At 44.2% G+C, this 22987-nt stretch overlaps 1 protein-coding gene across 1 annotated transcript; it reads left to right on the top strand.

Moving 5' to 3' along the window:
- Window positions 1-9656: 9656 nt before the first annotated feature.
- On the top strand, window positions 9657-18889 carry LOC307227998 (long-chain fatty acid transport protein 2-like). The gene is made up of 10 exons (XM_079997457.1): window positions 9657-10317; window positions 13971-14180; window positions 14286-14444; window positions 14539-14663; window positions 16686-16880; window positions 17454-17544; window positions 17638-17836; window positions 17921-18018; window positions 18388-18518; window positions 18606-18889. Exons 1-10 carry the CDS (start codon window positions 9843-9845, stop codon window positions 18777-18779), a joined length of 1857 nt encoding a protein of 618 aa, XP_079853583.1. The 5' UTR covers window positions 9657-9842; the 3' UTR covers window positions 18780-18889.
- The last annotated feature ends 4098 nt before the right edge of the window (window positions 18890-22987 follow it).

Here is a 22987-nt window from a genome sequence, read left to right as displayed (position 1 = left end):
AAACCAGAGTAAAATCACAGGTTAATAACAAATAGTATGAGTAAAAACATCTTCAGAGCTAACTAGGTATGCAGGGATCTGTTGATTTCTTCACCAGGTTTGAGACAGCTGTTCACTATAAGGACAGAGAGAGAGATCAATGTGCTGTGCACTACAGTTAAATACGATTTTAACCATTGTTAATAGTCAAAAGAAAATGAAAAAATCAATACGTGGCGGTCAATGTTGATATTTTTATAAAAGAAACCTTCAAATACTTTTTTTTTTAAACGCAGATGCTTAGAGAGGGGGGTCAACTCATGAAATACACTGGGTGAGTCACACACTGGCGTCGTTAGATCATTATCATCTTTGGCCAGAGATCCATGAAAGAATTACCTTGAGATTCTGGCATGGATATCTCCACTGTTTCCTGACGTAGAAAGACAGGGCTTTAAGATGAATGGAAACATTTGTAGCTAATACGTATTTTGGTAACAGATTGATGAAATTAATAACTCGTGATGATACCTTTGTTGTTTAAAACATAGAATGGTTGTAGAAAGGTTCTCGGGGAGTGTTGTCAGTTTATGGCAGGGCATCCGGTGGAAATTCACAGCTTTGTAAGACATTGGTTGGGACAGTGAACTCTCTACCGTTCTTAGTCCTGCTGCTCCTACGACGGCGGTCAAAGTTCCCGATAGTGGTGGGTTTGATTTAAGTTTTTGCAGCCTGCAGCTATATTTATTATTGTTATTATTATTATTATTATTAGCATTAGCATTAGCATTATTAGCTTTATTATTATTATAAACAGGAGAAGTCATCTTCAGTGTATTGTATCCAGCTCAATTCTCTTTCTGTCGTCAGGTGGAAAGGAAAGAATGTTGCCACCACTGAAGTCACTGATATCTTGGCCATGATAGAATTTGTTTTGGATGCGAACATTTAAGGAGTCAACGTGCCAGGTAAACAAAATACAACACAGTGCACACCACCTAACAACTCCTTGTTATCTATAACTCCATAATTCAAATCACAGCTGGGAGTGATCAGAAATGTTCCATTCCAGGTCATGAAGGAAGGGTGTGAATGGCTGCTCTGGTGTTAAAAGATGGAGAAGTGTTTAACTGCATATAGACGTTCAGTCACATTTCCAACTACCTGCCATCCTACGTCAGGCCACTCTTTATCAGGATTCAGGTGACAGCACAGTTATGTACAGTTTGGTACAGTTAGGGTTAATCAGAATCAGAATCACAATGAGTTTATTCCGCCGAGTACATATACCAGTAATTTGGTATTTGGTGAGGATGGTGCATTTCTTTACAATTTGCATTAACAGCCAAAAAAAATAAAATAAAATAAAAATAATAAAATAGAATAAAAAGGTAAATAGCCGAAAAATACAAAACAGAAAAAGCCAAATATGCTGTACAGGTACAGGCACCACGCCCCCTTAACGTGAAATAACACGGGTCCTCTCTTACCGACCAATTTGCTTAATGACCTGGTCCTAGGAACGGATTTCGTTGTTAAGTGAGGAATAGCTGTATATAAAAATATACAGAATATACAAACTGCGATTGTATGCACAGGATAAATTATTGCTTTGCGTATACAGGGTATAAATGATAAATTATTGCTATGTACTTACTAAGTTACCCATCACGATGCTGATTCTCAACCTGTTTCTTTCCCAGGATGCTTTTGAGCTCACTGACACGTACAAACTGATTAAATTCAAGTTGGTGAAGGACGGTTTTGATCCGTGCAGCATCCAGGATGCCTCGTATGTTCTGGACCAGGGGAGAAAAACCTACACCCGCTGACACTGGACACCTACTCCTCTGTCCTCTCGGGGAGGGTCAAACTGTAAACAGGAGACATACACCCTCTGGTTCTGAATCAAAGTGAACCGTAAAATACAATCTAATAATTGAGACTGTATTAAGACTGACAGAGAAAGTGTCCCCATTACGCATGACGCTTCTTTTGTTCCATAAGGAAACGGAATAAACTAAAAAAGTTAACCTACACCTCAAATAAAAACACATTGTGCCGATTGCTGGTGTGTTTCATCAGTTTGAGGTCTCAGTGGTGGCTTTCCGAGATGGGGGGGGCAGGCCAGCTCAACTCAGGTAAAGGAGCGGGCGCCACCACCCAGACCACCCAACTGCCCCGTGGGGTCCCGGGATCCCCCAAGAACACAGGCCCACGTACTACAGATGTCCCCAGAGCCGCCCAGGCATACACCCAACCGCGGAGCCCCGGCAGACCAGGAGGACCCTCACATGCCCCAAAGCACAACGACATTGCACCGACTTAGGATACTCAAGTATTAAATGATGGAGTTACGTCAGTGATAAAAGTAGCCCATATTTCATTAAATGAATCAACATTGTTTTGGGATATTGCCAATAGTTTTCCATTGAGATGTAATCTATTAATAACTGCAACCAATGGGATGTGGTGAGATTATCTCTCTTTTTCCAATTGAGTAATATTGTTTTCTTGGCCATTGTTAATGCAATAAAAATGGGTTGGTGGTGTTTCAGTGGATCAGTTGATTGAGGAGAGGTTACCGAGAAGACATATAGACAGGGAGAATGGAATGCTGCTACCCAGAAGGGTTGATAGCTTCTTGGTAATGTTGGTCCAGAATGCTAGGATAGGTGGGCAGAGCCAGAAGGCATGAAAGTAGTCATCTCTGGTATCAAGGGAACAGTGAGAGCAAATGTCTTCATCCACAAAACCCATTTTGAACATTTTGTGTTCTGTGATATGGGCTCTGTGCAAAATCTTATATTGGATGAGTTGCATTTTGGAGTTGGGGGTCATAGAAAAGGTGTTGTTGCAAATAAGCTTCCACAAGTTGGTATCGGTGGGAACAGCAAGGTCTCTTTCCCATTTCATTGTAGGTAAAGATAAGGTGTTGTCTGTTTTTAATAAAAGTTTGTATATTCTGGAAAATGTATTTAGTCCCTAAGCCAAGCAGTTGCCTCCTGGTCTGCTGTATGGAGGGTGACTAATCCTCCTTTCAGCTTTTGAAGAGGGCAAACTTCTATGATGTGTTCCATGGTTTGCTCCTCTCCACAAGCACACAGTGGAGTGGGGCTACTGCCCCATTTGTGAAGGCTGGCCAAGCAGGGGCCATGTCCAGTCCTGAAGCGATTGAGCGTAGACCATTGTCTCCTTGGGAGGTTGGTGACACCAGATGTTTGTTTGGGACCTCCTTGGACTCCCATTCTGCTTTCCAAGCCAGTTGGATGGCGAAGTCAGCTGGTGGGATGTTCTTCCAAATTGGTCGTCTAGATGGAAGTTGAGCAGTGGGTGGGTTGTAGATGTCTGCATGGATTGGTAGTTGGGGAGAATCTTTGACCTTTTGGAGCATCCTTTGAGTGGCTGCTGCTCGCCGGATAAGTGGAGGGGGAATGTTTGATAGGACAGGGAGCCAGGGGAGTGGTGTTGAGCGGATAGTCCCGGTTATGGTTCTCATGGTTGTGTTAAGCTGGGTGTCCACATGATGTGTGTGGGATGACCTGGACCAGACAGGGGCGCAATATTCAGCTGCAGAGTATGCGAGAGCCAGTGCTGAGGTGCGCAGTGTGGAGGCTGCTGCCCCCCATTTTGCACCAGCGAGCTTGCCAAGCAGGTTGTTCCTTGACTTAACCTTAGCTGCCGTCCCTTTTAGGTGTTCCCTGAAGGATAGGGTCCTGTCAAGGGTCACTCCCAGGTAGGTTGGATTAAAGGCATGCTTCAGCTTGAGTCCGCCCAGATAGATGTTTTGTTCTCTGGCAGCTTTTGCGTTGTGGAGGTAGAATACACTGGAAACAGTTTTTTCTGGACTTGGTTTTAGGCACCAGGTTCTGCAGAACTGGTCCAGTTTGGCAAGGTCATCAGTGAGCACCCGTTCCAGTTCATCAAAGTCTGGTGCTTGAAATGCCAGACCAATGTCATCTGCATAGATACATTTGCGAGATTTGGTGGAGGGTAGGTCATTTGTGTAGAGGTTGAACAGAGTTGGAGCTATAACTGAGCCTTGTGGGAGTCTGTCTTCTCCATGCGCTCGTGTTCTGACCAAGGTGAACTCTGAACCTCAGATTTGTCAGGAGAGTTTGTATTATTGCTGTTGCCCAGGCAGGGAGCGCCTTTGTGAGTTTGAGTAGGAGGCCTTTGTGCCAGACTGTATCATAGGCGGCTATGAGGTGGTTAAGGCCAGTACTTGTTCTCCTGTGCTGCGCTCCTTCAGGAAACCTGCCTGATCCACGCAAAGAATTTCCTCCACTCCTGGAGATATACGTTGTAGTATTAGGCGTTCCAGGATTTTGTAGGGAACGCGTAGGGAGATTGCGCAGTAGCTGGCAGGTAGTTTGTGGTCTTTGCCAGGTTTTAAGATGGCAATTACTTTTTCTGTCCTCCATTTATTTGGGATCAAGTTCGTATTCATGATCTTGGTATAGAATTGTGTCAGCCAGGTTAGGGCTCGGGGGCCAAGGTGTTTCATGAACTCTGGAGAGATGTCAAATAAATAAATTCTGGAAAAGGGATTTTTCAAGTGACCGATATGAGTGAGATGTTCAATCATTTCAGGTGGTAGTAGGATGTTGTTCGTCAGTTGGATTTTAACTTTTAGAGACTGCTGTAATTGAAAGAATTGAAGGAAGCCCCTGATATTATACCTTTGGGTTAAGGTTGGGAAGGATATAAGCGAATTGTTTTCAAAAATGTGTTCCAGATGAGTAATTCCTTGTCTTTTCCAAGACCCAAAGATTATTGGTCTGTTTTTAACCAAGAAATCTTTTAACCAAAAAGGAGTGGCGATAGTGGCGCCGCCCCTTGCAGTCACCTGCGCCGGCGCTCCGGTTGACTCTTGCACTTTTTTGTATTTTTTGCTATTTTTTATCATAATGTACACCAAAAAAGCATCGGCAGTTACCTCATACGACCACGATGTCCTCATGGATATGAAAATTTCCCGAAACGAACAACTTTGGGACTTTTTATCTGTGGAAGCAGAGTGGCCGGCGGAAATCCTACGCGGGAACACTTTCAACAACAACAACAACAAAAATGGAGCCGCTGTTCCACGAGCAGGCCACAGAGGAAGCACCGAGGTAAACGAGGCGGCATTCGGATCAGAATGAGGACGCAACCTTACTGTCTACCTCTGCCAAGCATCCTTCTTGCCAACGTCCAGTCCCTGGAGAACAAGATGGATGAACTTCGAGCGAGGATTAAATTCCAGCGAGACACGAACACGGAACTGTTGCGTCCTCTGCCTGACGGAGACATGGTTGAACCCACTGGTGCCGGATGAAGCCATCCGTCCAGCCGAATCCTTCTCCGTGTTCCGCGCCGACAGAACGGGGGAGTCGGGGAAATCCAAAGGTGGAGGCGTCTGCCTAATGGTAAACAACCGCTGGTGTAATGCCAACAACACCAAATTCCTCTCCCACTCCTGCTCGCGGAACCTGGAACAGCTGACCATCCTATGCCGTCCATTATATCTCCCCCGGGAATTTAGCATGGTCATTATTACAGCCGTTTATATCCCACCGCAAGTGGACATCGACGCAGCTCTGTCAATTCTGTATGATGTGTTGTGCGGATTTCAGAACAGACATCCCGACGCGGCTGTGGTGGTGACTGGGGACTTTAACAGGGCCAACCTTAAAAAAGTTCTGCCTGATTTCCACCAACACATCACGTGTGCCACCAGGGGAGATAGAACTTTGGAGCATTGTTATACACCGTACAAGAACGGATACAAAACCGTCTCGCTCCCTGCTTTCGGGAAAATCTGACCACGCCGTGATCTCGCTGGTTCCTGTTTACAGGCCTCTGATCGCGCGAGAACTGGTGGTGACGAGGTATGTGAAGCGGTGGATGGACCAATGGGAGGCTGCGCTTCAGGACGCTCTGACCGACGTAGACTGGGACATGTTCCAATCAAGTTCAAGTGACGTCAGCGAGTTTACGGAGGTTGTAGTAAGTTTTGTAACTACGCTAGCAGATAATATCGTTCCCACGGTGAAAGTTCGGATATTTCCAAACCAGAAGCCGTGGGTTGATAAATCCATCCGCTGCGCTCGGAATCGCACGGCCGCTTACAACGACGGTCTTGTATCTGGAAATATGGACAAGTGGCGTCGGACAATCTGCGGAGGGCGGTGAGGGACGCTAAACGGACGTACAGGGAGACCATTGAGCTACAGATGGAGCGGGGGGACACGAGACGCTTGTGGCAGGGGCTGCGGACTATTACGAATTACAACAGCAGCTCCTCCCCAGCCACGAGTGTGGACGCCTCCCTAGCCAACCAACTGAACTCCATTTATGCGTGGTTCGAGTCTGGGAACCGCATCACTAGCTCGCCGGATAATTGGAGTTACACCGCTGGGGATGAGCGCGCACTCTCAGTGTCCGTGCACGAGGTCAGGAGGGCTCTGATGCGGGTTAACACCAAGAAAGCTGCGGGCCCAGACGGCATAGCTGGGTGAGTACTGAAGACCTGTGCTAACCAGCTAGTTCCGGTGTTCACTACAATATTCAACACCTCCCTGGCTGAATCAGTGGTCCCGTCCTGCTTCAAGAGGTCCACCGTCGTTCCTGTCCCGAAGAGCACCTCTTCTGCCTGCCTGAATGACTACCGTCCGGTGGCCCTCACCTCGGTGGTCATGAAGTGTTTCGAGAGGCTGATTAAGGATTATATCTGCGCCTCCCTCGCACGCACCTTGGACCCATTGCAGTTTGTGTATCGGCAGAACAGATCCACGGATGACACGGTCTCCCAGGTACTGCACACCACGCTCATGCATCTGGATGGCCAGAAAGGGGCCTATGTGAGATTTCTGTTCATTGATTATAGTTCAGCTTTCAACACCATAGTGCCCACCAGACTGGCTGTCAAGCTGAAGGAGCTCGGACTGAATGCTCCGCTGTGCGCGTGGATCCTGGACTTCCTCACAGCCCGGCCCCAGGTGGTCAGGGTGGGGAAGCACATGTCAAGCTCCCTCACCCTGAATACAGGATCCCCCCAGGGTTGCGTCCTCAGCCCCCTACTGTCCTCCCTGTACACACATGACTGTGTGGCCAGGTCCAGCTCCAACACCATCATAAAGTTTGCTGACGATAGCTGCTGCGGTAAGGCAAGCGCCTCCGCAGTCACACAGCGAGAACAGAGAGACTGAGACAGAGTTTTTTCCCGCAAGCCATTAGAACTGTCAATGCTGACCTCACCAGGGGTCCTCACTGAGCCACACACATAGGCTCCACTACCTACTGTACTATTAGTAGCATACTGTACCACATACTGTGTCACTGTTCAGGGTTGTTCGTGATGCTGTATTGCTGTGCCGTACTGTTGTATACTGTGCTGTGTTATCCCAAACACTACCTCACTTTATTCACATGCCACTTTAAAGCACATCTGTATATACATAATTGCCTATTCCATATACATAAGCATACTCCCTCTTTCTATTCCATTTCCTTTAATTTTATTGTATTTAATTTTATTCTACATATTTTTATTTTTATTCTATAAGTATTCGGCTTACTGTATTACATTTTAGGAGTCAGTTAGTTGGTCTATTAGAAAGAAATTTTTCCTAGGACATATTGTGTGTTATCACCGGGTGCGTTGCATTACATTTCACTGCATATATGTATGAAAGTATGTATATGTATGTGACGAATAAACCTCTTGAATCTTGAATCTTGAAATCTGCGTTGTGCCAGATTGGCGTGAATTTTTTTGAAGATAGAGTGTGACCACTGAGTTTGAGGAATTTCCACCAGGCTGACAGTTGTTGCAATAAATGGGTTTTTAAAGCAATTATGTTTCCTTATAGATTCAGTAGGTTACTCCTTCTGACTTTCCTTCCTCTTCTCTCTAATGCATGCCTCTTAAACAAACAAAAGCACAACGCCCTCGGATGAAAATTTTTATATATATATATATATATATATATATATATATATATATATATTTATTTATTTATTTATTAAAAAAATGCCACCGGAGAGCGCCAGACAGGGAGCCATGAAGCTGCCTGTTGAAGCTCGCTACAACAGAGAGACGTCGCCGGAGACCTACCTCATCCAAGTGCAGCTGGCGGCACAGTTCAATAATTGGAGTTCAGAAGAAACCACTGTGCAAGGTGCCCTCGCTCAGGAAGGAAAAGCTCTGCAGATCCTCACCGACCTCCAGCCAGAAGAACGACTCGACTGGCAGACCGTCGAGAGAGCGCAACGGCATCGGTTTGGCCTTCGCATCTACACTGACGACACACGGGACAAGCTGGTCAACCGGCAGAGGAAAGATAGATAAAGCCTGGGCGCCTACATAACGGACCCCCATCTGTATGTGCGAGAGGGCTACCCAACATTTGATGGTGCGGCGCAGAAGAGCTTGCGTTTCAAGCTTTTGTTCAGGGGCTCCAACCAGAGTGGCTCAGAGAACAGAGAAGGAGCTAGCAGAAGCTGAACGGGTTGAACACATGCTGATTACGAGTGATCATTTCCCCAGCACAAAGCATCAAGTGCGCCAAGCAGACAGTGTGGAGTACTCTAGGCGGTGCATGAACTGACCAGGCAGGCTCTTGCCGACGCTGGGTCCCGGGCTTACGACCAACGCGCCAAGGGGGGGGATTTTGCTTCCGGGGCACAGGTGTGGGTCTACAGCCCGGAGTGAAAGAAAGGCCCCTCCCCGAAGCTGATGAGCCACTGGGTGGGACCCTGTACGATCCTGGAGAGACTGTCTGATGTGGTGTACAGGAAGCGGCTGATCAAAAAGAAGCAGGTGGTGGTTCTTCATCGTGATCGGCTTGTTCCCTACTGACCCTTGGCTCCCTCTGAGGGTGAGTCAAGGGCAGAGAGGCAGCCTCCAGTCTGTGCCTTGCCATGGGAAGCAGCCGAGGGGCCCCCTGGACGGACCCGGCGACAGCGTCAACTTCCCCAACTTCTCAGAGACTTTGTGGTGGACACATGGGTTGCTGGGGACAGCTAACCAGCCAGGTGGGGGCGATGTAGCGTGTTGGGGAATAGAGGGGGGCGGAGATTTCCCAGCATGCTTTGTTTGTGAGTTTTGGGGTTGTCGGGGAAGGGGATTGTTTTATGTCATGTTAATTGTTAAGTAATGTTAATTGTTACGCCATTGTTAGTCTTAGTTACATGTTACATGTGTTATGATAGATTGTTATTACCTTTATGTGTTAAGATTGTTGCACCAGGTGTGTGTGTGTGTGTGTGTGTATATATATATATATATATATATATATATATATATATATATATATATATATATATATATATATAATCCCCCCCTTCTGGTTTTGTTTGTTTGCAGCTGCATCTCACTTCTTCCACGCGTCCTGCCAAGTGACAACGGTACAGTTACTGAAAGTTTGGCTCTTTTTTGGAGACTCGACTTTTTGCCAGTGACTCGAGAAAAAGAAACAAAAAAATGTGTTCGGTTTTCCGACCTTTTGTTTGTTCGAAGAGGCGGTTGGGTTCTTTGGAAGGTTTCGTCTCACTCCCTTTATCACTTCCACGTTAATTTACTCACCGGTTTTTATTCTATTTCGCGAGTGGAAAGTTCGCTGCGCTCCAAGTCATTTGAAAGATACGAACGAACCGTTCGCGCGTCTCGCACCACTTCACGCTGGACAGTCGTGTGTTGCGGTGATTTAAACGCCGTGTCCCGCTGGGCTGACATGGCCGAACGTAACGTGAGAACAAGGGCCGCCCCGTTACAAACCGAGTGCTGTGTGTGTTCAAAGTTCGGGTCGGCGTGTATGACATGTATGGCTGCGTGGAGGCTGGATTCATAACCCGCAGGACCCGACGACACGACCACCATGTATGTCCTGTACTCTGTACTCGCAGGTTTGGCCATTTTGCCGTTATATTTCTACCTGAGGAATCCCTACATTTTCAAAGACATTGCTTTCATGGTGACCTTGATGCAAACCCGCTCTCGGATGGCCAACTACAAAAAACGCAAGCCTTTCTACAGCATTCTGGATCGATTCCTCGAAAAGGCGGCAGCTCACCCGCACAAGCCCTTCATCGTGTTCGAGGAGACTTCGTACAGCTACAGGGACGCCGACAAACAGAGCAACAGGGTGGCCAGGGTTTTATCCGGACTGGCCAAAGTCAAAGAGGGGGACACCGTGGCCCTCTTTTTGGCCAACGAGCCCTTCTACGTGTGGGCCTGGCTCGGCTTGGCCAAGCTGGGCTGCACCGCTGCTCTGCTGAACAACAACATCAGGTCAAAGTCCCTGCTGCACTGCTTCTCCTGCTGCGGTGCCAAGGTGCTGGTGGCTGGAGCCGGTAAGATTTTATTCACTACAGACTTTACACTTAACACGATGAGTAGTCAGCCCGTCGACTGGGAGCAACCTCTTCACTTAAAAGTCATATTACTGCTTTATTTCAACATTTCTGAGAGGTCGATGTCGAAAATAAGAGGCATTTTTGGCATGCTACTTTTCCGACTTAGACCCACCGACATGCATTATCTAACTAACACCATCGTGCTAGTTTCTTTTTTTTTTTTTTTTTTTGCAAATGTATTAAAAATAAAAAACTGAAATATCGCATGTACATATGTATTCACACACATTTTGGCAGCGATGACAGCCTCCAGTCTTCTCTGGAATGATGCTACAAGCTTGGCACACCTGGATTTGGGGTATTTCTCCCATTCTTCTCTGCAGATCCTCTCAAGCTCTGTCAGGTTAGATGGGGAGCGTCGCTGCACAGCTATTATCAGGTATTTAGAGATGTTCAATCAGGTTCAAGTCTGGGCTCGAGCTGGGCTACTCAAGGACATTCACAGACTTGTCCCAAAGCCACTCCTTCGTTGTTTGGCTGTGTGCTTTGGGTCGTCGTCCTGTTGGAAGGTAAACCTTCGCCCCAGTCTGAGGTCCTGAGCGCTCTGGAGCAGGTCTTCATCAAGGATCTCTCCGTACTTTGCCCCGTTCATCTTTCCCTCGATCCTGACTAGTCTCCCAGTTCCTGCCGCTGTAAAACATCCCCACAGCATGATGCTGCCACCACCATGCTTCACTGTAGGGATGGTATTAACCAGGTGATGAGAGGTGCCTGGTTTCCTCCAGACATGACGCTTGGCATTCAGGCCAAATCTTGATGAAACCAAGATTGAACAATTTTGGTTTCATCAGACCAGAGATTCTTGTTTCTCATGGTCTGGGAGTCCTTTAGGTGCCTAATGGCAAACTCCAAGCGGGCTGTCATGTGCCTTTACTGAGTAGATGCTTCAGTCTGGCGACTCTACCATAACGGCCTGATTGGTGGAGTGCTGCAAAGATGGTTGTCCTTCGCGAAGGTTCTCTCATCTCCACTGAGGAGCTCGCTGGAGCTCTATCAGGTTCTTGGTCACCTCCCTGACCAAGGCCCTTCTCCCCTGATTGCTATGTTTGGCTGGGCGATCAGCTCTAGGTAGAGTGCTGGTGGTTCCAAACTTCTTCCATTTACGAATGATGGAGACTACTGTGCTCTTCGGGACCTTCAATCTTGCAGAAATGTTTTTGTACCCTTCCCCAGATCTGTGCCTCGATACAATCCTGTCTCGGAGGTCTACAGAAAATTCCTTTGACTTTGACTTGGTTTCTGCTCTGACATGCACTGTCAACAGTGGGACCCTATAGAGAGGTGTGTGGCTTTCCAAATCATGTCCAATCAATTGAATTTACGACAGGTGGACTCCAATCAAGTTGTAGAAACATCTCAATGATGGTCAGTGGAAACAGGATGCACCTGAGCTCAATTTTGAGTGTCATAGCAAAGGGTGTGAATACATATGTACATGTGATATTTAAGTTTTTTATTTTTAATACATTTGCAAAAGATTCTACAAGACCCTTTTTCGCTTTGCCATTATGGGGTATTGTGTGTTGATTGATGAGAAAAAAAGGAATTTAATCCATTTTGGAATAAGGCTGTAACATAACAAAATGTGAGGAAAGTGAAGGGGTGTGTGTCACGACCAGGGCTAGGAGAGACCCAAACGCACGACACGAGGAGACGGGAGGCAGACAAAGAATGTCTATTAGCCCACACGGTGGAGGTAGGGATGGAGCAGGGCTGGGCAGGGATGATGATGACAGGGAGGAGGGGTCCAGGATCCGGGTGGAGAGACAGGAAACCGGGCTGGATGGAGAAGGATGGACGGTCTGGGAAAGAATGACTGAGAAGCTGGAGACTAAATACTGTGTGGAGTGTTGCAGGAAATTGATCCCAGGTGTGTGCAATTGGCTCAAGGAGGGAGCTGCAGATGAGGCAAGAGTGGCCTCTAGTGGCGCTGGGAGGCCTAACAGTGTGAATACTTTCTGGATGCTGTGTGTGTGTGTGTGTGTGTGTGTGTGTGTGTGTGTGTGTGTGTGTGTGTGTGTGTGTGTGTGTGTGTGTGTGTGTGTGTGTGTGTGTGCGCATACACTGAAGGAATGCACAAATATTGTTTTGTTCTTTGAAATACTTAAATAGTTTCAGTATATTTCAAATACATTACGGCTATAAACGGATTAGCCACAACATTATAACCACTGACAGGTGAAGTGACTAACGTTGCTCATCTTGTTCCATTGGCACCTGTCAAGGGGTGGGATATATTAGGCAGCAAGTGAACAGTCAGTTCTGAAGTTGTAATCGTTGGAAGCAGGAAAAGTGGACAAGCGTAAGGATCTGAGCAACTTTGACAATGACCAAATTGTGATGCCTAAACGACTGGGTCAGAGCATCTCCAAAACGGCAGGTCTTGTGGTGTGTTCCTGGTATGCAGTGGTTGTTACCTACGAATTGTGGTCCAAGGAAGGACAGCAGGTGAACCGGCTACAGGGTCATGGGTGCCCATGGATTCATTGATGGCTAAGGGAGGAGAAGTCTAGCCTGTCTGATCTGATCCCACAGAAAAGCTACTGTAGCACAAATTGCTGAAAAGATGCTGGCTATGATGGAAAGGTGCGAGAAAACACAGTGCAGCACAACTTGCTGCATATTGGGCTACGTGGCTGCAGACCGGTCAGAGAGCCCATGGGGACCCTGTCCACCGCCGAAAGGCCTACAATGGTAAGTAAGCGTCATAACTGGATCATGGAGCAATGGAAGAAGGTGGCCTGGTCTGATGAATCATGTTTTTTTCTACATCAAGGGATGTATGGCAGAGATTAGGGCCGGATCTGATCAAGCATCTGTGGGATGTAATGGAACAATAAGCCCCATCCATGGGGGCCCCCACCTCACAACTTGTGCCATGGGCACACTCCACTATGCTGTCTTGTGACTGGGAATCTTACAGTCTCATGGTTGGCACACTGATGATGTGCGTGCTTGAGACACGCCCGCTGTTTTTAATTTGGATGTAAGTTATTTTATTTTAAACATGCTTATGGAATGAAACAAGTGCGTATGGAATGGGATAGAACAAAACCGTGCATAGTGGAGACACTTTTCTCATGACTCTCCCGGATCACCCCCTCTCCATGCATTATGTGCAGAATATAATTTTAACGAGTCTATGAGCCGTGCACTGTTCCACCGTGCCCTGTCCCCACACTGTTTTTAGTTGTTTTATTTGGAGAAACAGGGCACAGTGATTTAAACATACTTTAACATTTTGAATTGACAATGACGTAAACCACGGGATGGCAATATATTTGATCTTTATACATGTCCTTTTTCATAAGTGAACACAGAGGACAAGCAGTTAATCATTGAAATAGAGAAGCAGAAAATTGTCAAGATGAATGTTGCCATTATTACACTGTTCTGGCCTCAGAAAAGTTTGGGATCCTCTGTTTTTATCATGACACTTTTGGCCTGTCTCTCTCAGACAGAGAAAAATATGTTGAATTTGGGCAAAAATACATTGAAAAGAATGCTCATAATTTGGGGTATACCCAAAAGTATTTGAAATACGTATTTCAAATACATGTAACTGAAATAATGCCAATCTCTGCTCTTAGAGCTCCAGGGGGCTGTGGAGGAGGTGCTACCCACCTTGCGGGAGCAGGGGGTCCGTGTGTTCATCCTCAGTGATGACAGCGACACAGAGGGCATGGAGAGCCTCTGCGACAAAATCCAGCAGGCCTCAGATCAGCCTCTGTCGCCTCAACTCAGGGAAAACATCAACATAAAAAGTCCTGCACTGTACATCTACACATCGGGAACAACAGGTAGGCAGAGCATATACAGTTATATTGCAAGATTAAAACACCTTATTTATGAATATGCATCGTCGATCTTGAGGTAGTTCTTATTATCTAAACAATGTCTCAAAGGGCTTCCCAAAGCAGCTATAATTAACCACGCGAGGGTCTGGATGGCGTCATTCCTGCAGTCCAGGGCCGGCGTCTGCACAGACGACGTTATTTTTATCTACCTGCCCCTCTACCACACCTCTGGCTTCCTGATGGGACTCTGTGGGGCCATAGAAAAAGGTGAAAGAGCACGGGCAATCTTTAATCTTTCTTTTTTTCAACTTAACTTTTTGCAAAAATATATCTACAACTGCTGCCTTTGTTCCTTTTCTAGGCATCACGGTTGTTCTGAGACGCAAGTTCTCCGCCTCACAGTTTTGGAATGACTGCAGGAAGTACAATGTGACAGTGATACAGTACATAGGAGAAATTATGCGCTACCTCTGCAACACGCCAAAGGTAAATCGTCCTTCCAACTCCTTTGTAAAATATTGTAAATGTTATATATATGCGCTAACCTCCAGTGATTTCAGGAAAACAAGCTTTCCTACATTGTTTAAATGAAAAAACACACAGTCAACAGATGTAATTATGCTATTGTCATTGTTTAGTTCATGTAAGTTACTTACACTCCATCCTTTGTTTGAAAACAAATTACTATCGTGTCTTCCAGCGGTCATATGGGCAGACCTGTTTGAGGACATAGGTGAGACTTAGAACCTATGTTCTCAAACAAATTCAAATGAAAATACAGCTGCAGGCAGCAATCCATGGGGTCCAGGCTAGTCGGTGTGACGTGTGAGATAATGATATTCAAGACCTATTTGCAATGCTATAGATGACATACAACCAAATAAATGAGTAGTTATGGAATCCAAACATAAGGTGATATTTTTAACAAATCTGGTGTTGATGGTCATTCCCATGCATCATCATTTACCAGTGATCATCAGCTGGCATGGCTATATGTTGTAATGCAGGGTAATAGTGATCAACACCATGCCAGTAAACACATCATAATACGTCAATTTGAATGTTGTATTACAGAAGGTATGTGTCCTTGGCAATTGTGGTATTGCAATATAATCTCTTACAAGAACATTGTCTTTTATTTGACCAGACATTTTAATGTCCTGATAAAGGCTAGTTCATTTTATCAAAACATCATTGAAGTCACCTTCTGTTCATGTCAAAACATTCCAGATTATGCGCATTATGCGCTGGTTAATCAAACAGACAGCTGCACAGCTGAGCCTCCAAACCGTGCATCACCCTGATGAAATGAGCCTCTTGAGATGAACACCAAGATATGTGGAGAATCAGCAGGTATATTTAAAGGCACTTCATCTGCATTAACTTTTGTCAGAGATGTTGTTGAAACTTATTTCTTTAGGTGTTTTTTTAGTTATTTTATAGCTTCTTGAAGTTCTTGTTTTTTTCAGAGTTTTGCTCAGAGGTTTCAGAAAGCATTTTAGTGTTTTTTTAAGAGAAGAGTGGCTGACTTCTAAAGCAGCACGTTCTGCCAACCACTTCTTTGCTGCCTTAGAATGTGGGTTTCATTGAGGCATCTGGAACACAAAAACACAAAAACAATGCCACTATTTCATAGCATAGACACAATTAATACATGTTTTTGCACTGTGTAATTGCTTATTGTTATTGTTACAACAAACTACAATTCAGGAAGATTGTATATATTGATATCTCTAGAATGTCTACAGTATATCTCTGGAATGTCTAAAATTCTGAAGGGGATGCTACTAAGTGTCAGTTTATGACGCCTAATACGCTGCAGTTTGTTTAATCCAATTGTCTTCTGGTAATACTTTAATCCAATTATATTCAAACATTATAAAGGTTATAAGTAACAAAGTAATACGTGTTACTGTTTAATTTCGTATTGTTTCTGTTACAACTAGCTACAATTCAGGAAGACTGTAAATTACATTATGCAAATGCAACACCTACCTCGTGTTTGGGGCTTGTTGTGTGTTTTTTACCATCCCGTCTTCTGCGTCTCTGTACGGGAGGTCCCTGAACATGTCACTGGGATGGCATGTGGTAAGCGAAACTGCCACACTGGCACCTGAACAGGGCCCTCCGCCACAGAGACACAGAAGAAGGGGTTGTAGAAAACACAATCACATCTTCGTGCACACTTCTTTCTTCTTGCCTGTAAACAGTATATTATATATGTAAGCACTGAAAGAAGTATAATAATATTATTATTGTTATTATTTTAATTGTGCTAAAACTGGGAAAATTTAGTAGTGAATTTTGAAAACCGGGACATTTTAGTGTTTAACAGATAACTGTCGGGACTCGGGACACACAGCCCGAAACCGAGACAGTCCTGGACAAACGGAGACAGTCCCGGACAAACCGAGACGTCTGGTTACCGTACGATAATAACACATGATATTTGTAAGTGACACCTCCCTCTCCACCCCTCCCTCACCCTCTTCCTGATTACATTTTCAGGGAGACAGGGACAGAGACCATAGGATCAGGCTGGCTTTGGGAAATGGGATCAGAGCCGACACCTGGGCGGAGTTCCTGCAGCGCTTCGGGGACATTCAGATTTGTGAATGTTATGGAGCAACAGAAGGAAATATCGCCTTTATTAACTATATTGGAAAAATTGGAGCCATCGGCAAACAGAACGCCTTCCACAAAGTAGGTCATGAATATGTTTAAATCGTGCATATCTTATATTATTTGATTCAGATCAGTCCATTATTGTGGGATAATTTAGTAAAAAACTGTATTATCATCGTTGTCATTGTTTCAGTCAGAATCATGCAGCCCTATGTGAGAATGATAACCGCCAATAGTTGCGGTGTAGGAAACCCACCCACAGCTGCAAACACTGCCCGATCACAGAATTACACTGGGCCACCGGGCTGGAACAAATAAACTTCTGCAGTCACAAAACACACAGGAATTGAGAGCCTAAGCACATTCATCCATTGAACTTTAACAAAGGGCCGACTACCCTAGACCCTGTGTATTGCTGAATGCAATTATATTTACATATTATTACATTATTATTGTTATGCTTAGATTATTATGTAAATATAAAAAAAAAATTCAGCACATGCACAACTTAAATATTGGGATATATACAGAGGTATTGCAAATATGAATTGCGTGCTTCTCACCGAATGCAAATCCGCGGTTTGTTCTCACTGTCTGTTGTTTTCGGTGTAAAGTAGACTTAAGTTGGCCCCCACCTATGTATGTTTTCAGGCCATATTTCCACATATGTTAATAAGATACGAAACGGAGAAAGAAGAACCAGTGAGAGACTCCAGAGGATTCTGCATCGAAGTTCCCAGGGGTGAGGAAAAACAAAAGGGGGAACTCCTGTCATGATGCCTTTCATCTTTAAATCTAGTTTTAATTTAATGGCATATTTTTTTTTTAACCGCAGGTGAGACGGGATTGCTGGTTGCCAAGATTTCAGAAAGAACACCTTTCAGCGGGTACGCCAAGAACACGCAGCAGACAGAGAGGAAGATGTTGGGGGACGTGCTTGTGAAAGGAGACCGCTACTTCAACACCGGGGATCTCCCCAAAATCGACCACGAAGGTTTCATCTACTTCCAAGACCGTATCGGAGACACCTTTAGGTCAGTAGATCAGAATAATCCTCATTTTTCACCTGTCATTAGATAACTTTTAAAAATGGATCTCCTTGTTTTTCTCGCATACAGGTGGAAAGGAGAGAACGTTGCCACCACCGAGGTGGCTGATCATTTGATCATGGTGGACTGTGTGCTGGAGGCTAACGTCTATGGTGTGAAGGTGCCAGGTAGAATATTCCATACACTTTTGAATGGCACATATGGAGAAAATGTTTACAATCAGTCTATGACGATGTCACAGATGAACATTAAATCCAGGGATTCCAGGGAAATAACATTCACTCCCACTGGAAGCAACGTTTTTTGGTCCTCCTGAAGAGGGACAAGGGTGTCTATCTTCCAATCTCTATGCGTACTCTGATGTGAATTGATGATCAATATATTGAAGAAAAAATATAAATGATTGTGTTAGTTCATCAATATAAAAATGTTATACCATTAAAGTCGTCCATTTCTTTTACATACATTTTCATGGGTGTCAATCTCTCACATGGGTCATGAAGCTATCTTGTTAATGCTTGTATTCTATGTGTTAGGACACGAGGGGAGAATTGGAATGGCAGCGATTAAGATGAAAGAAAACATGAACTTTGACAGAAGTGCTCTCTATGATCATGTAAAATCCTACCTACCCGGCTACGCAAGACCCTGCTTCATCCGCATACAGGTAAAAAACAATAAACATGGCTAATTAAGTGAAGCATATAGGTTAAAACAAATAATATATTTCTTCAATGACCTCATGTCCGGTCAGGATTCACTGAGTGTGACCGGGACCTTTAAGCAATTGAAAGTCCAGCTAGCAGAGGAGGGATTCGACCCTGCGATCATCAAGGACGCCCTGTTTCTCCTGGAGGGTAACAAGGGTTATGTTCCCATGACACAAGACATATTCGACTCCATCTCGGATGGAAGGATCAGGCTTTGAATGACTGTAGCCTGAGACATGGTGTTCTAGCTGAAATCGGTCACTGCCAATCACCTCACTGTAAATTCTGTGCTACAAAATAAAACCTTTTCTATTATTTTTTTTTAATCACAAAATATGGCGTGTGTTGTCTTTTATTGCGACCATTTTTGTACCATTAAGAATCAACACTTAAAAAACAAATAAGGCATTTTGCATGAGGGGAGGTGCTCAGAGTTGACTGGTTTGAGCCCATCCCATCCAAAAATCTTTATTATTCCATTACGTCATTTTGCAGACTCTTTTGTCCAAAGCGACATACAATAATTACATACATATGAAAAATGCCCATAAAGTATTACTGTCACAAGAACGCACTAAAATGTATTACTTGCAGTAAGGAGACTCACTGGCTGTATGAAGACTATTCGTACAGGGTCCAGGTGCAGTCTGAAGAGATGGGGATTGAGTCTGCGACGGAGGATGGTGAGCGATTCAGCTGCTCTGACAGGCTGGGGGAGCGGACTCCACCATCGGGCGCCAGTGAACAACTCCTGAGACCACGTAGTGGCAGAGGAGAGGGTGGAGGAACGTAGCACACGAGTCCCAGTCTGGAACCCGAACAGGGATTGAAGATATGGAGGAGCAGTTCGATGGACGGCCTAGTAGGAGAGCACCGGTGTCTTAAATTTGATCAAGGTTATTTTCTGATTTGCAATGTTTCAATGAGTACCAATGTCACCTTTCCAACTCCTTTTCACACTATATTTAATTGTAAAACATTTTTCCTGTGCTGATCCCATAGACAACTTATTTTTAAATTTAAATTCTTTGAAGCCAAGAAATAATATGTTTAATATGTAACACTCCTGATTCGACTGGGAAGGTGTCAAAACTACATTAGTATAAGATTATGTTTATCTTAATCTGACCATCTTTGCTATTATATTGCTGCACCTTTCAGTTAAACAAGGTGGAAAAAACTGTTTATCTGACCGGGAATCAGCTTTGAACCACCAGGGACTGGGAAGGTTGTATAACTCAGCAATCATTAGCCAGAAAGAGTTACTTCAATCTGCAATGACGGAAAATCGTTCAACCAACATTGACATTGTTTTCTATATCCATCAAAGCAGCAAGAGTGAATATTCAACACATTTTACCATATGATTGTTTAAACATACTGTATTGTAGCGTTTCCTTAGTAAGAAGGTTGTTGGTTGGATGGTTTTGCTTTATTTACGGCAGTACACGGGTTGCTGTAGGCTGTAAATAACAACAAAACAATGAAAAAAATATGAAATACATGTGTCTCTATATAGTTGTGTAATTATTTATTAATCATACTATTTCATTAGCAGTGTGGTGTTTTTCTTATACAACTAGGATAGTTGTTCTTTCAGCATCAATATGACGGAAAATGTAAAAATGTTGTATTGTATTATTTAAGGTACTCTGGAAATGATAAGGTTTAGTATAATTCCAATGACTAATTGAAGTGACATATGGGCCCATCAAAGGTCAAAATATTGCTAAATTTGGCTGAAGTATAAAAACCAGAAGTGGTACTGAATGAAGAGCCGTTTGGGAGCCTAAAGAGCCGGCTGTTATTGCTAAGCTGAGCCAAATGAACTGATCCACGGCAAGAGCAGCTAATGGACCGCTGATGCTCTGCTGGTACATCAGTCTAGTTCCTACCGACACCCAGCCGCCCTCAAACAGCAGAGAAGCAGGTCATCACACTCTGCAAGCTCCTGCACGCTCAGCCTTCCTACAAGCGAGCATGGAAAGAGGTGTGCATCTGCCTCATTCCGCCAGCCAATAACAGCTGCAACTTTACTTCCTCCAGCAGGTAGCTCTGTTTCTGCAACGTTACTATTTGGGCGCACCTCCCCTTTTTGACTTGGTGCCACCTGCTATAATATTAAATTCGAAATTCATTACAAAGCATTTAAAAGTACAAGAAAATGGCTTTATTCTTTGATTTGGGATTGTAATTTGCACACTTTAAGAAAAAAATCTTCTGCTTCCTTCGGCTGCTCCCGTTGGGGGTCGCCACAGTGGATCATAAGCTTCCAATACCTCCTGTAAAGGTTGTTTCAGAAAGAAATAAAGAGGGAAATTCATTTTTCTAAATCCGAAAAACCTTCCTGTGTTTTTTATACATTTTTACAGTCAAGTACAGATTTTTGTTTGCAAAGTGAAATGGGATACATTTGGTGTCAATGAGACCTGGAGACGCAGAACTTAATTTGGAACAATGATATACTTGTGCTCTCGAGCAGCAGTTCCCAACCTTTTCGGATTCGAGGCCCACTTGAAACTCTCAAAAGTGTACGCAGACCACATCCGACCAGAAGTAATACGCAAGCCAAACCAAGCCTCATGAGAAAGCTAATGCTGCATGGCAGACACCAAATGCTTGATGTCTGGCTTCAGGGACGACAGTCTCAGGTGAAGATCTCGCTCAACATTCAGTTTATTCCTGCATTTTGTCTCCAATGCCACAAGCGCCGAAAAGCCAGTCCCACAGAGATACGTTGTTGGGAAAGGCATCAGAAATCGAACATCTCTGTTGGACTGATCAGGATTCCCAGAAGCAACCTGAAGTTTCTCAGGTACTGCTGTGAGAAAGCCAGTTTCAATGCGCTGTCGCAGAAGAGATCCACAAGAATGTCCTTCTCTTTTGCGCTCAGGCCTGCGAGGGTCTGGTCGCTGTGTCTGGGGAAGGGGTTTTTCGATCAGCTGCACTCTTTGACATGATCACGGTGACAGGAAGCCGCATTTCTTCCTTCGTCAAAAATTCTGACATACTCTTAAATGAGTCAAAGACTGACCGGTGAACTCGTCTGGACCACAAATCCATTTTCCATAAAAATGGCTCTCTCGTACGCTCGTTATCAGCTGTTGTAACACATTCTCTGCCATCTGAGTTATCAGACAATGAGATGAGGTTGGTTGGCTTGCACGCCTTCTCTCCCAACATCACCCCCACTATCTCTTTTGTGGCAGGAAGAATTTAATTCTCCCGATTATATGTGGCTTACCATGCTTGGCTATGAGTCAGGCGACTCAATAGAACGCTTCCGCTGCCTTTGAGTTCTCGGCGTCTATACATGATGTTTCGATGACTTTCTTCTTGCCCTGATACTCCTTGAGTTTATTATCGAAAAATTCAAGCGGCTTGTTTTGTCTTGAGGTGACGACGCGGTTTACATGGCTTCAGAGCTTCGTTCGATAAAATCTCGAAACATACCACGCACAGCGATAAAGGTTGGTCTTCATTTTTTCAGTACTTGTACTCTGAGCAATGACAATGACGTTTAATCCAATCTAATTTATTCCAATCCAATCTAATCTAATCAAATCTAATATGATCTAATAAATCTAATCAAATATATTTCTGTTCTAGAGGAGTCACACTGCAGAATTTCAAAGTTAAAGTCTCACACTTGTACCTTGAAATGGATTCCTTTCTGAAATGTATACGCCGTAAATTCTGACAATGACTAATTTATTTGAGATAACCCATTTCTTCGATCAGTAGTTCATGACACTTATACTGCTGGACTTTGTACTTCATTTACATGCACAAAGTAGTACATAACTACAAACCCCAATTCCCATGAATTTGGGATGTTGTGTAAATAGTAAATAAAAACAATACAATGATGTGCAAATCCTTTTCAACCTTTATTCAATTGAATACACTACAAAGACAAGATATTTAATGGTCAAACTGATCAACTTTTTTTTTTTAAACATTCACTCATTTTGAGTTTAATGCCTGCAACACGTTCCAAAAAAGCTGGGACTGGGGCAACAACAGACTGCAAAAGTTGAGGAATGCTCAAAGAACACCTGTTTGGAACATTCGACCGGTGAACAGCTTAATTGAAAACATTGGAGTGTCATGATTGGGTATATAAAGAGCATCCCCGAAAGGCTCAGTCGTTCACAAACACGATGGGGCGAGGTTCACCACTTTGTGAACAACTGCGTGAGCAAATAGTCCAACATTTCTCAACATAAAATTATAAGGAATTTACGGATTTCATCATCTACAGTCCATGATATCATCAAAACATTCAAGGAATCTGGAGAAATCTCTGCACGTAAGCAGCAAGGCCAAAAAACCAACATTGAATGCCGATGACCTCCAACCCCTAAGGCAGCACTGCATTAATAACCGACATCATTCTGTAAAGGATATTACCACGTGGGCTCAG

This window comes from Zeus faber, assembly GCF_960531495.2.
Source record: "Zeus faber genome assembly, chromosome: 3".
In the NCBI taxonomy this organism is placed as follows: Eukaryota; Metazoa; Chordata; class Actinopteri; order Zeiformes; family Zeidae; genus Zeus; species Zeus faber.
This window is presented reverse-complemented; position numbering and strand designations above follow the sequence as displayed.